The 14,604-nt window shown below is 36.3% G+C and overlaps 1 protein-coding gene across 1 annotated transcript in view; it reads right to left on the bottom strand.

Moving 5' to 3' along the window:
• Positions 1-14,604, bottom strand: part of LOC108303669 (putative solute carrier organic anion transporter family member 1B7) — a 65,931-nt gene that overhangs the window by 34,845 nt on the left and 16,482 nt on the right. Inside the window, 4 exon segments of the mRNA XM_017527586.1 lie at positions 3,043-3,238; positions 4,604-4,692; positions 4,694-4,766; positions 8,280-8,522. Of these exon segments, the coding sequence (XP_017383075.1) occupies positions 3,043-3,238; positions 4,604-4,692; positions 4,694-4,766; positions 8,280-8,522 (601 nt within the window).

Genomic DNA, 14,604 nt, shown 5'->3' with positions numbered 1-14,604 from the left:
GAGAAATGGAATAAAGGGTTTTCTTTAATTAGATAAAAAAATTTAATTTGATGATGCCAAAATGATTTTTTAAAAATACTACGGCCGGGCGCGGTGGCTCAAGCTTGTAATCCCAGCACTTTGGGAGGCCGAGGCGGGTGGATCACGAGGTCAAGAGATCGAGACCATCCTGGTCAACATGGTGAAACCCTGTCTCTACTAAAAATACAAAAAATTAGCTGGGCATGGTGGTGCGTGCCTGTAATCCCAGCTACTCAGGAGGCTGAGGCAGGAGAATTGCCTGAACCCGGGAGGCAGAGGTTGTGGTGAGCCGAGATTGCGCCATTGCACTCCAGCCTGGGTAACAAGAGCGAAACTCCATCTCAAAAAAAAAAAAAAAAAAAACTTTTATTTTTTTTTAACACTTTTAATTACCCTTCTTTACCAAGATATGATTTATTACCTAGAAAAAGTAAAATTTAAAAAAAGAAATAAGAGATAAGACTTAGACAAGGGGTTGTTATGATTCTATCAAGAAGGTTCACATTAAATAAGTACTTTTATTTTTCTAGATTCAGTTTTTCTTTGGTAAGGTAATGGCATTAATTTCTTCACAGCTCACTATAAAGTTATATATATATTTTACTTCATATATATATTGCAAATATATATATATATATTCTGCATATATAAAGAGTTCTGTATAAAAGTTCTGTGTGTGTATATATATATAATATATATACATATATATTTTTAGACAGAGTCTTGCTCTGTCACCAGGCTGGAGTGCAGTGGCTCGATCTCGCCTCACTGCAGTCACTGCCTCCCGGGTTCAAGTGATTCCCCTGCTTCAGCCTCTCAAGAAGCTGGGACTACAGGCGTGCACCACCATGCCTGGCTAATTTTTTGTATTTTAGTAGAGATGGGGTTTCACCATGTCGGCCAGGATGATCTTGATCTCCTGACCTAGCGATCTGTCCGCCTCAGTCTCCCAAAGTGATGAGATTACAGGCATGAGTCACAGTGCCTGATCAAGTTCTGTATATTTTTAAAGCAAAACTATAGTATTTTTATACTGATTTACTTTATTATATGGCTATAAATTATTAAATATAATTTTATATCATGGCTAAAACTATAAAGCATATTGTTTGTATAAATTTTCTCCTTTAAGATTTTAAAAGTTGTTTTGTTTTGCAAAAATTTGTTAATGATTGAGGATTGATGAAGTATCTTGGAATGAGTATGTAATTTAAATTAAGAAAAAAGTAGATTAGTACTTTAGAAAACACATTATTAATAATTTCATTTAAAGTTATCTAATACATTATTCTGTTTGAGGACATACTACTGAGATTAGTTATGGAGAATGGTTTATGATTGCTGTGGTCTAAATATTTGGGCCCCTCCCCAAATAAATGAATTAAAATCTGATCTCCTATGTGAAGGTATTAAGAGATAGGGCTGTCAAGATGTGATTTGGTCATGAGGGTGAATCCAAAAGGCAAAGTCTTTCTATCGTTATAAAAATAGGTTAGAATTTGTGGATCCCTTGATAAAGTCTTAAGGCCTCTTAGAGACAATCAGAGATAATTCTGAGACCTCTGTTATATTTACAAAACAGGTTCTAGTGAATAGGGCTTCATAAACATTGGATACATTGATTTTATTATTTGCTATTATTAGATTATGAGTTCTATGAGAAAATTGATGTATCCTACAAATAATCACCTTTCAGGAAGGACCCAGTAAATTTAATTAAATTGAACAAATCCTGTATAACTCTTGCTGCCATCTTTTTAACAGATGACACAGTTACTATACTTGTTTCCAGGAAACTAGCTTTATGCTAAAGCCTGCCTTGAAAAACAGGAAGACTTTGAAACTAATGGTGTGATATGAGATCAATAGGGAGTCATCGTGTGACTTTAAGCAAGTCATAATTCTCTAGGTCTCAAATAATAAAGGAAATGATATATGGAAGTTGGGCTGCATGATCTCTAAGTTTCTTTTACCTCTAAAATCCAGTTCTCTAGGTACAATGTTTATTGACTCACCAAAGTAGGTGATGGTTGATAGGAAAAATCAAAAACGGTTTAGATTTAGGGAGATGCAGAAAATAATTCATGATTAGTTTAGCAAGCCTCCAAGAACAGAATGTTATTTAGATAAGAAAATGATAATATTTGACAAATTAAAATCAACACCTCATAAAATCCAGAGTTTTGCAGCTCAGAACCAAGAGTAAGCAGCACTAAATAACATGGTTATTGAACTGTAATCTGAGTATCTTTGCTTTTTGCTCGACTTTGAACCTTCCTAAGCTTAAACTGTTGGCTATATTCAATTAAAAGTCTGTGTAGGCATCTTGCTCTTGATTTGGTGTAGAGACTGTAGTGCTAAAAACATTTGACAAAACATGATAATAATGAAAAAGTAAGAATATTCCAAGATCTCACATAAAATTATAAACAGAATATATCTTAATGCTATTTCCAATGTAGACTCCCGGAAGAAAAAAAAAAGTATCTTGCAGAAAGGAGAATTAAGTACAATGTGAAAAAGTGTTATTTCATAAAGACAGTTGTTAATATAAAAAAACTGTAGATAAAAGTTATTCAGTCGCTTTTGGAGAATGTAATTTATGTTACTGTTATGATACATCCCAAATTTTAATACTTAAGACTAAGAGTTTTGGAGTCAAACCCCCTAAATTTCAGCCAGAATCAACATTGTTAGCCAAATAATTTATGTATTTTCTAAACTTCACTTTCCCATTTATAAAATGGGGTAAAAGTACCCACCACACATTATAATTACCCATGAATTGTAATTATTATTTCATAGGTATTATTATTTCAACCTATGTTGCTTTTCTTTAATGAAGGAACAAAATAACTTTAAGGTCTCAGGGAGTGAACATTTTAAGAATTTTAAAAATGAATTTTCTCTCAATGAAAAGAAAGTTTAATTACAATTGTATTCTACCTTATTTTCCTTACACATAGTCTTTTAATTGGATGGTTAACATATTATGAAATTGACATAATGATATATACAAACCCATCATAGGTCAAGGTTAGGCCAGCAACTGATTTGCTTTCAAAGAGTAGGATTAAATGTGAAAGTTGAGCTAAGAGATGCATTGTTGCAGAACAAAATACCAAGTTGGCAAGTCCAACTAAAGACAATTTGAATTTTTTAATGATATATCCTTCTAAAAACATGCCAATTGCAATAACAGGTATAGATAGGACTCCTAGAAATGAAAGAAGAGAAAAAAGCTGTAAACATATATTCATACATGTATATAACTGTTTTTTTCTAATATGTCTTTACATATGAAACACAGTATGAAATCAGAAGAATCAAATTCATCCCATCTTATCACTTTTTTAAGAGGAGGGTGCAGACTAAGGTGGAGGTAGGGAACCAGTGTACCATATAAAACAGACAAAATAATTTCTTCCTGACAGTTCTGAGGGTTTGGTTTCTTCAAAAGCAAAAGGCAATGGCTAAGAATATTTGTGTGTCTGAACAGATTATTTCTATGAAGCATGTTCTTTATTTCTGGAAATCAACAACAAAACAAAATCTTTTTTTACTATGAGATTTTGAGCCTGCCATCTAAAATTCTGTACATCTCTCAAAGTACAGTTCCAACCCTCAATAACTTACTTCAAATTTTCCCAGAGATTTATAACTGAATTCCTGAAGTAATATCTCATCACTATTCATCAAAATACATACATACGCTGGTATGATAAGATCAACATACAGAATTAAAAATGGTTAATTCCTCCTACAATTTTTCCACGTCGTTGTCCTGTAAGAGTTATTAAAAATAAAGATTCCTGTAACAAAAAATTCAGATCAAGTTATTGGGAGCCAAAACTTAACTTTTAAGTTTAAACTTTTAGGTTCAACAGGGAGATCATCCAGATGCCTGGTCTAGTGCTTCAGGACATATATTTTCTAATTACTATTTTCTTTTGTGCTCAGGACCTAGTCACATACCACTTGATAAATTTTTAACTCATCACATATTTATCAAATTTCTACAATGTTTCTATAAATTGATAGTTTTGTATAATAGAAAGGTTTTTAGAATAGTTTTTACAAAGCGATATAACTTCTTAATGAGCAGATCTCAATGACACTGAAAATAGATACTGTAGCAAAATATACTCTCTAAAATGTGATATTTTGAATAATGCATATTTTGTGATGCATTTAAACTGATTCTTTTTATTAAAAATGTCAATATCATATGTTTTGTAAGTAGGTGAGGCCTTAGTTCAATTTCATGAATTATAGGATTATAATGGTTATGTTACAAAAGGGTTTGTCTCAGGATCTCAGTTCTATGAGACCCAATTATGCAGATACTACATCTGAATGTTTTATTCAAAAGCAACTTTGTTTTTAGAACTCATCCAACATGAAATTAACTTCAGTTGCAGAACAATGGTTATATCACAATCTTGGCAAATGTTATGAAATTAGAGGGATAATAAAATCATATTTAGTAAAATATAAAATCATCTTCACAATAGAATGTGTCTTTTAACACAAGTACTAGTAATGTTTCATTTATCAAGTAACCATGTAAAAAATGTCTTACCCAACAAAAAGTTATTCTGAGATGTAGACTGACCATACTGTTCCTCCATGTTTTTAATCACATAAGTAAGAGAACAAATGTAGCTGCTCGTGTAACAATGTGAAAAGCACAAATATAACATATGGGGGATTGGTAAGGATACTTTTCAAAGACTGTAAAAAACCTGTAGAATTACAAAAGTGAACAATGTTTCAATGCAATTTAAATACATTAATATTTGAATTTTATAAATGTTATATAAGATTTAAAATTACAAAACTACATAACACAGAAAGAGTATCCTGCAATTCTACTCTTAACAGTTTAAATATACTTCTTCAATATTTTTCATATGCCTAATATTATTTATTGGTTTAGTTCATTTTACTCCCAAATAGGATCATACATAAATGCTGTTTTGTGACTTAACTCTGTTCACTTAATATTTGGTTATCCTTAGCACTTTACCATTCTATTACAGACAGATTAATTATTTATTTATTCCACAAATACTTAATTTTCAATTGGGTACCAGGCAATATACTAAGTGTTCAAGAAAAACAAAAGAATCAGAAATGTGATGTTTGCAGCATGCAGTGGCTAACGCCTGGAATTCCAAAACTTTGAGTGGCTAAGGCATGCAGATTGCTAGAGCTCAGGGGTTAGAGAACAGACTAGACAACATGAAAAAATCTCCTCTCTACAAAAAATACAAATATTAGCCTGGCATGGTGGCATTCCCCCATCATTTCAGCTACTTGGGGGGCTGATATGGGAGAATACGTTGATCCTGGGAAATTGAGGCTGCAGCAACTCATGTACATGCCACCGCACTCTAGCCTAGGGGACAGAGCCATACCCTGTCACAATGAACAAGAAGGAAAAGAAGAAAGGAGAAGAAGGAGAGGAAGGAGAAGAAGAAGGAGAGGAAGGAGAAGAAGAAGGAGAGGAAGGAGCAGGAGAAGGAGAAGGAGGAAGAGAAGGAGAAGGAGGAGAAGGAGAAGGAAAAGAAGGAGGAGGAGGAGAGGAGGAGGAGGAGGAGGAAAGAAAGAAATGTGATGTTCCTTATGTATTAGCACTGAATAATATTATTATATTACAACAAAATTGTTAAATATAAATTCAAATTAAGGACAGCATAATCCAAGACACAGAAATACAATCTCCGGTGTTCAAAACTTTTAAAGACAAAATTAGTATGAGGGCTCAGACTTCTTTTTTTCCTGTTATATAGCTTCTGCACCATACAATACAGACCCCTTAAATTTGGCAGTATTATAAATCACCTGTGTTAAGACACAAGAAGGAAAGGCAGGGGATAACAAGGTTGGTCCCAAGGGACATTATGACAGTAATTGTACAACAATGTATGCCTAGAAATAGGTGTGGTAACAAATTTCTAACTTCTGTCCGTGGCAGAAATTTTATGATCTAGGTCTCTGATTGCCAGGTCAATCGACTATAATAGAAGTTAAAAGTGGAAGCAACAGGAAGTTTTAGAGTACAGCAAGACAGACCCAGAAATGATTATTGAGAGATGGATCATATGAGCTTTGAAATATCTTGTTCTCTATAGACCTCTAAAGATTTTCAGTAGATATGACCAGTACTAACAGTAATACAATCAGAGGAAAACATTTTTTAAAGAAAGAGTTTCCTCTGATAATAATAATACAAAAGTCAGTTGAGGAAATGGCACAGAACAGAAAAGAGGTAAGAAAATGTATAGCAGAAGTAAACAACATTTAAAATTGTTAGGCCAAAGTGCCAAACTTCCCTCTATTGGTCTCCTGGGTGAGTTAGAACCACCATTGATTTGTGAGGCATTCTAAGAGAGTCATGATCTTTGCTCAAAATGAATGAAACATGTAGATTCACCAAATTGTTACATTTTGTAGTTGATAGCATCTTGCATGCCATCTGGTCTGAACTTCTAAACAATTGTAACTTATTACATATTTTTAATAAACAGATCAATAAACAACTAAAGTGACATTACGCTGACTACCTAAGAACAATTTGTTCAACTTTTGAACCATTCTCATTGTTTACAAATTGTCTTTACAATGAACTGAAAACTAACACAATTAGTCTTAGTTTTAATCAAGAACATATAGAATAAATTCAATGGGGTTTTTCTTCTGACTATAGGTACTTATGTATGTTATCCATTCCTGACAGGCACTTATTAACCCCTCCCCCCAAAAAAAAACCAGCTCAAAATATAGACAGTGTTGCAATTGTCCCATTTTTGCATCTTCATTATCCTCTTTATTATTTTTGAATTCATGTGAACTCTGGCTTTTATAGGTTTGGAAAATCCATTAATTATGAATTCGATTAGATAAAGTAGAAACAAAGCATACACAAAACAAAAATTCCTTGATATGCTATTTTTAGTATGCTTGTTAAATTAAGAAAACTTAGAACAGTGGTGTGCTGGTAAATGTTTAACAACTGATTTGTTGGGAAACACACTTGATTTGTAGAATTTCTCAATTTCCTTAGTAATGGATGGTGGTAAATTCTACCATGGACAATTTCAAGCTACTGATGCAGCCGAAATTGAACAACCACTCTGATGAGTGAATGGATACACAAGGCTCTAGCATCTCATTGAACTTGGGTTAGTGTGGTGGAGAGGAGAAAATAACAACAACAATAACAAATGGGAAGTGAAAGAATTGATGAGAAGGAGAACATGGGTTATCCTGGAAAGTTTGTAACTTTAATTCAGTAAAAATGGAAACATTTGCCAAAGGTTCAGGTGTTGGTTGGACTACTTTGGGTTTTATGTTTTCACCATTCCATCCCAATCTGAAAACTACTGTCAATACCTTACCATTTCAAATATTTTACTCTGACTGCTGCCAGATCTTCCTCTTGATTGCATTTTTTCGGTGGTCCTTCATTAGCTCTCCCAGGCTTATATTAAAAAAAGGAGCCACTATCAAGTGGTAAAGGATCCTGATTCACATTACTGACTTCAATTACTTTAATTACAGCTATTGTTTCCACTAAATTTTTGTATACTTAGGTAGGCTATTATATATATATACATATATATATATATATATATGTATATATATATACACACACATATGCAATTTTAATTAACAAGAAAAATTATCTTACTCCAATTACCTACAAGAGAAACCTTTCCTGAATTCCTTCTCCTTTTTCCACATTTACATCTGAGAATAGTTAAGTATAACCTTACCATGCTATTTAAGATACTTTGTTACAATGATCTATATACTTCTCAATATTATCCACTAGGTTCTTGAAAAAATAAAAGTAATGTTCTATCATCAGGGCATTGTATGGTGGCTGGTACCATTTGTTGAATAAGTGAATGAATGAAATATTATAATCTTTTAAACCCTCACAGTTTACACTATTTAATATTAAAATAAATATGTACTTTTTGGCTTATAAGAAACAGGTGTTTTATTTGTAGCCTTTGATTGGTTTCTCCCTGCTGAAGAGCAAAATCCTAATCCACTTCTGCTTGTTATGTGCTCAAGAAATATTTGTTAACTTTAGTGTGACTTTTAGAAAAATAATTCAGCTAAATTTAGTGCAGAAGAAAGCTAATTCTTGATGATTTCGGTATGCTTTATTATTTTGGAATACTCATTCCTACCTTTTATTGATATTAACAACTCCAAGTTGACAATGAATGTTAAAAACTTACCAGTCACGTTTTTGGAAATATTTTTTCCTTGGTGGGTCAAATTAGTTGTTTGATTCCTTTTATCATTTGTTTTTCGCACATTCAAAAATAGCGATACTTTCCTTTCTTGCTGTGGTTTATTTGGATTTGAGGGCAAGAAAAAGAATGGTATGGAAAAAATAGTGGATACTAGTCCAGACACAACAAAACCAAGCCACCAAGCTCCAACCCAACGATAGTCCTTAGGAGTTATCTTGACTATGCCTAGAATAAATAGAAGAAGCCAGTCAAAATCATTTTGAAGTACAGTAGGTTCTGGGAAATAATGATTACAGTCCTCCTTAGATGAACAAAGTAAAGTATATGTCATAAATTTTAAAACTCTATTTTTTCTTTTCATATTTTGTTATCTCTGAAATAGGATCAGTCTAATATCTCTGAAACTAGGATCAGTCTAACATTTGATGATATCTTGCAATTACTGTAGACCAGGAATCAGTCATGACATTGTTCTCATTTCCTGAGCTTGAGAGCACTTGGTGGCTTTTCTGATTACATGATGGGATAGCTGTCATTACTGGAGTCTTAATCCCACCAACCATTTAATAACTATTCATGGAAAAAATAGGAATCCTCATTGTTTTCTGAAAATGTGGTGGGCACAGGGGTGCTTGCATTACTGAGCCTCAAGTTCTAGGCAGCTCAGCACAGAAAGAGAGAGATTCCATTTGTTTTGGAAAATTAGGGGAAAAGAACATGAGTCTTTGCCTAGTAATTGAGAAAATTCTTCTGGATATTATCTGAGGCCAGCAAGGCAGTACCTCTACATGACGGCACAAACCACAATATTACCGACCATGGGGTGTTAGTCACTTGAAATACTTAGGAAGCCTACTCAAGATTGATGGGTAAAAGCATACCCAGACTGCAAAACAAGGCCCAGACAATAGTGAACATTTATGAGCACCAAGGAGAAAAACATGACTTCATCAAATGAATTAAATAAAGCACTAGGAATCAATCCTGGTGAAACAGATATATGTGTTGTTTCAGACATATTTCAACATAGCTGTTCTGAGGAAACTCAATGAAATTTGAGATGACACAGAGAAGAAATTCAGAATTCTATCAGATAAATTTAGCAAAGAGATTGAAATAATGAATACCAATACTACTCAAACTATTCCGAAAAATAGAGCATGAAGGATACTTCCAAATTCGTTCTATGAGGCCAGTATTACCCTCATACCACAACTAGACAAATGTACATCAAGAAAGGAAAACTGGTCACTGATCCAAGATGGCTGATTAGGAGCAGCACAGGATTGCAGCTCCCAGTGAAAGTGTGGAGGGTGAGTGGACGCTGCATTTCTGGACGGATTTTTATTGCCCACAGACCAGGAGATTCCCAGGCGGAGCAGCCCCACGGGTCACCAGCATACCTGTTTTGGCTGGCGTGGCATGTCTCCACACAAAATACATGGGTCCGGGTGCCATTTTAGCTGGCGATTGGAGCTCCTGGGAGACAGTCACCTATTCAACTGATAAAAAAGGGGACTGAAACACGGAGCCAGGCCAGGAGATTCCTGGGCAAAAAAAGCGCCACGAATCTCAGTGGGGCTGTTTCAGCCAGTGCAGTGGGTCACTGCATGTGAAATCACACAGATCCCAGTGCCTTTTCAACAGGCGACTGGAACACCAGGGAGACAGGGTTGCCCTTTCAAAAAAAAAAAAAAAAAAAGGGTCTGAGGCAGGAAGCCAGGTGATTGGGCTCAGCTGATCTCACCCCCACATAAAACAGCAATCTGAAATGCTCTGGATTGAGAGTTTCACATCAAGCACAGCTGAACCTGGGATGGTCCAGCTCTGCAGTGGGGAGGGGGATCCATCATTACCAAGGCAGTCCACTACTATAGAGGTAGTCTGCCATTGCCGAGGCATCATGCCACTACAGAGAGAGTCTGCCCTTACAGAGGTGGGCCGCCATTGCTGAAGCAGTCCTAACTATACCTGTATAAACAGGACTGCAGGGAAGTTCACATGGCAGCTGGGCAGAGCCCACAGCAGCTCAGCAAAGCCTCTGTAGGAAGACTGTGACTAGGTTGCCTCCTCGCTGGGCAGGGCAGCCCTGAAAAAAGGCAGCAGCATGACAGAAACTTATAAATAAAGCTCTAACTCCCAGGGATGGAGCACCTGGGTTAAGAAAAAAAAAAAAAAAGGGCATTTATGAGTTCTGCTGCAACAGACTTAAATGGACCTGCCCAGCAGCTCTGAATGAACAATGGAGCTCACAGCTCAGCACTTGAGCTCCTATAAAGAACAGACTGTCTCCTCAAGCAGCTCCCTGACCCCCATATATCCAAAGAGTCACATCATAAAGGAGAGCTCAGACTGACATCTGGCGGGTATCCTTCTGGGACAAAGATAGCAGAAGAAGAAACTGGCAGCAACCCTTACTGTTCTGCAGTCACTGCAGGTGATCCCCAGGCAAGCAGGAGCTGGAGAGGACCTCAGAAGTCCCACAGCAGAGGGGCCTGACTGTTAGGAAAAAAACTAAGAAACAGAAAGAAATAACTTCATCATCAACAAACTGGACGTCCACTCAGAGACCCAATCTGAAAGTCAACAACTACAAAGATGACATGTGGATAAATCCACAAAGATGGGAAGAAACTAGCGCAAAAAGGATGAAGACACCCAAAACCAGAATGCCTCTCTTCCTACAAGGGATGACAACTCTTTGCCAGCAAGGGAACAAGGCTGGATGGAGAACGAGTGTGATGAATTGACAGAAACAGGCTTCAGAAGGTGGGTAATAAGAAACTTCTGTGAGCTAAAAGAACATGTTCTAACCCAATGCAAAGAAACTAAAAAGATTTGATGAAATGCTAACAAGAATAAACAGCTTAGAGAGGAATATAAGTGAATAGATGGAGCTGAGAAACACAAAACAAGAACTTTGTGAAGCATCCACAAGTTTCAACAGCTGAATTGACCAAGCAGAAGAAAGGATATCAGAGGTCAAAGATCAACTCAATGAAATAAAATGAAGCAGCAAGATTAGAGAAAAAAGGGTAAAAAGTAATGAACAAAGTCTCCAAGAAATATGGGATTATGTGAAAAGATCTAATCTACATTTGATAGGTGTACCTGAATGTGACAGAGACAATGAATCCAAGCTGGAAAATACTCTTCAGGATATTATCCAGGAAAACTTCCCCAACCTAGCAAGGCAGGCCAATATTCAAGTCCAGGAAATGCAGAGAACACCACAAAGATATTCCTCAAGAAGAGCAACCCCAAGGCACATAATCGTCAGATTCACCAGGGTTGAAATGAAGGAGAAAATACTAAGCGCAGCCAGAGAGAAAGGTCGGGTTACCCACAAAGGGACACCCATCAGACTCACATCAGATCTCTCAGCAGAAACCCCACAAGCCAGAAGAGAGTGGGGTCCAATATTCAACATCCTTAAAGAAAGGAACTTTCAACCCAGAATTTCATATCCAGCCAAATAAGCTTCATAAGTGAAGGAGAAATAAAAACCTTTATGAACAAGCAATTACTCAATATAGTATTGGAAGTACTAGCCAGAGCAATCAGGCAAGAAAAAGAAATAAAGGCTATTCAAATAGGAAAGGAGGAAGTCAAATTGTCTCTATTTGCAGATGACATGATTGTATATCTAGAAGACCCCATCGTCTTAGCCCAAAATCTCCTGAAACCGATAAGCAACTTCAGCAAAGTCTCAGGATACAAAATTAATGTGCAAAAATCACAAGCATTTCTATACACCAATAACAGACTTAAAGAGAGCCAAATCAAGAATGAACTGCCATTCACAATTGCTACAAAGAGAATAAAATACCTAGGAATACAACTAACAAAGAACGTAAAGGACCTCTTCAAGGAGAACTACAAACCACTGCTCAATGAAATAAGAGAGGACACAAACAGATGGAGATACATTCCATGTTCATGGTTAGGAAGAATCAATATCGTGAAAATGGCCATACTGCCCAAAGTAATTTACAGATTCAATGCTATCCCCATCAAGCTACCAATGACCTTCTTCACAGAACTGGAAAAAACCACCTTAAACTTCATATGGAACCAAAAGAGAGCCCACATAGCCAAGTCAATTCTATGCAAAAAGAACAAAGCTGGAGGCATTACCTTACCGGACTTCAAACTATACTGCAGGGTTCCGTAATCAAAACAGCATGGTACTGGTACCAAAACAGAGATATAGACCAATGGAACAGAACAGAGGCCTCGGAGGCAACACCACACATCTACAACCATCTGATCTTTGACTAACCTGACAAAAACAAGCAGTGGGGAAACGATTCCCTGTTCAATAAGTGGTGTTAGGAAAACTGGCTAGCCATGTGCAGAAAGCAGAAACTGGACCCCTTCCTGATGCCTTACACTAAAATTAACTCCAGATGGATTAAAGACTTAAACATAAGATCTAACACCATAAAAACCCTAGAAGAAAATCTAGGCAAAACCACTTAGGACATAGGCATAGGCAAGGACTTCATGGCCAAAACTACAAAAGCATTGGCAACAAAAGCCAAAATAGACAAATGGGACCTAATCAAACTCCACAGCTTCTGCACAGCAAAAGAAACAGTCATTAGAGTGAATTGGCAACCAACAGAATGGGAAAAAATTTTTGCAATCTACCCATCTGACAAAAGGCTAATATCCAGAATCTACAAAGAACTAAAACAGATCTACAAGAAAAAAACAAACAAGCCCATTCAAAAGTGGGCAAAGGATACGAACAGACACTTTACAAAAGAAGACATACATGAGGCCAACAAACATATGAAAAAATGCTCATCATCACTGGTCATCAGAGAAATGCAAATCAAAACAACATTGAGATACCATCTCACACCAGTTGGAATGGCAATCATTAAAAAATCTGGAGACAACAGATGCTGGAGAGGATGTGGAGAAATAGGAACACTTTTACACTGTTGGTGGGAGTGTAAATTAGTTCAAGCATTGTGGAAGACAGTGCGGTGATTCCTCAAGGACCTAGAAATAGAAATTCCATTTGACCCAGCAATCCCATTACTGGGTATATATCCAAAAGATTATAAATCATTCTACTATAAGAACACATGCACATGAATGTTCATTGCAGCACTGTTTACAATAGCAAAGACCTGGAACCAACCCAAATGCCCACTGACGATAGACTGGACAGGGGAAATGTGGCACATATACACCAGGGAATACTATGCAGCCATAAAAAACGATGAGTTCGTGTCCTTTGTAGGGACATGGATGAACCTGGAAACCATCATTCTCAGCAAACTGACACAAGAACAGAAAATCTAACACCACATGTTCTCACTTATAGGTGGGCATTGAACAGTGAGAACACATGGACACAGGGAGGGGAGCATCACACACTGGGGTCTGTCAGGGGGAAATAGGGGAAGGACAGTGTGGGGTGGGGAGTTGGGGAGAGATAGCATGGGGAGAAATGCCAGATATAGGTGATGGGGAGGAAGGGAGCAAATGACACTGCTATGTGTGTACCTATGCAACAATTTTACATGTTCGTCACATGTACCCCAAAACCTAAAATGCAATAAAAAAACAGAGAAGAAAACATCCACAAATATAAGACCTAAAAAATGTTAATTTCTTAATCATAATTTCTTATCTTCAAATGATAGTTCAAATTTCCCCAGTATCTCTGTTTACTCCCTTGTGGTTCAAATAAGGATCTAAATAAGATCCATACTGCAGCTGAGTATGAATCTTAAATCTCTGTTTCATTCCTCTTTCCTTGCAATTTACGTATAAAAGAGGTTGTTCCTCTAATTGAGTGGAGTTTCCAACAGTCTGGAATTTAGTGATTGTATTCCTGAAATGTAACTTATTCCTGTCTCCCTGCATTTCCTATGCATAGGTGATTTAAAACTAGAGACTTCATCAGACTCAGGCTCAATTTTTAGGCAAGAATTATGCCAGACAGGGTGTCTCATGCCTGTAATCCCAGCACTTTGGGACGCTAAGGTGGGAGGATTGCTTGAGGCCAGGAGTTTGAAAGCAGCTTGGACAACATAGTGAAATCCAGTCTCTACAAAATAAATAAATAAATAATAAATAAGCAAATAAAAGAAAAAATAAAGGGGTACAGTTGGTAGTGTAAATTTCTATGAGTACAGAAAAATACACTACCAACTGTAAATGTATGAGTGTTTCTCTCTTATGATGTTAGCAGCTACTAATTAACATTGCTTAGATTCATTAAATAATTAAGGTTTAAAATTTCCTGCTTATTTATAATAAAGAAAATCTCCCTGCCCCCCTGCAA

Source organism: Cebus imitator, unplaced genomic scaffold, assembly GCF_001604975.1.
Source record: "Cebus imitator isolate Cc_AM_T3 unplaced genomic scaffold, Cebus_imitator-1.0 Scaffold2, whole genome shotgun sequence".
NCBI lineage: Eukaryota > Metazoa > Chordata > Mammalia > Primates > Cebidae > Cebus > Cebus imitator.
Note: the sequence above shows the minus strand (reverse complement) of the source record. Positions and strands in the feature narration are given on the sequence as shown.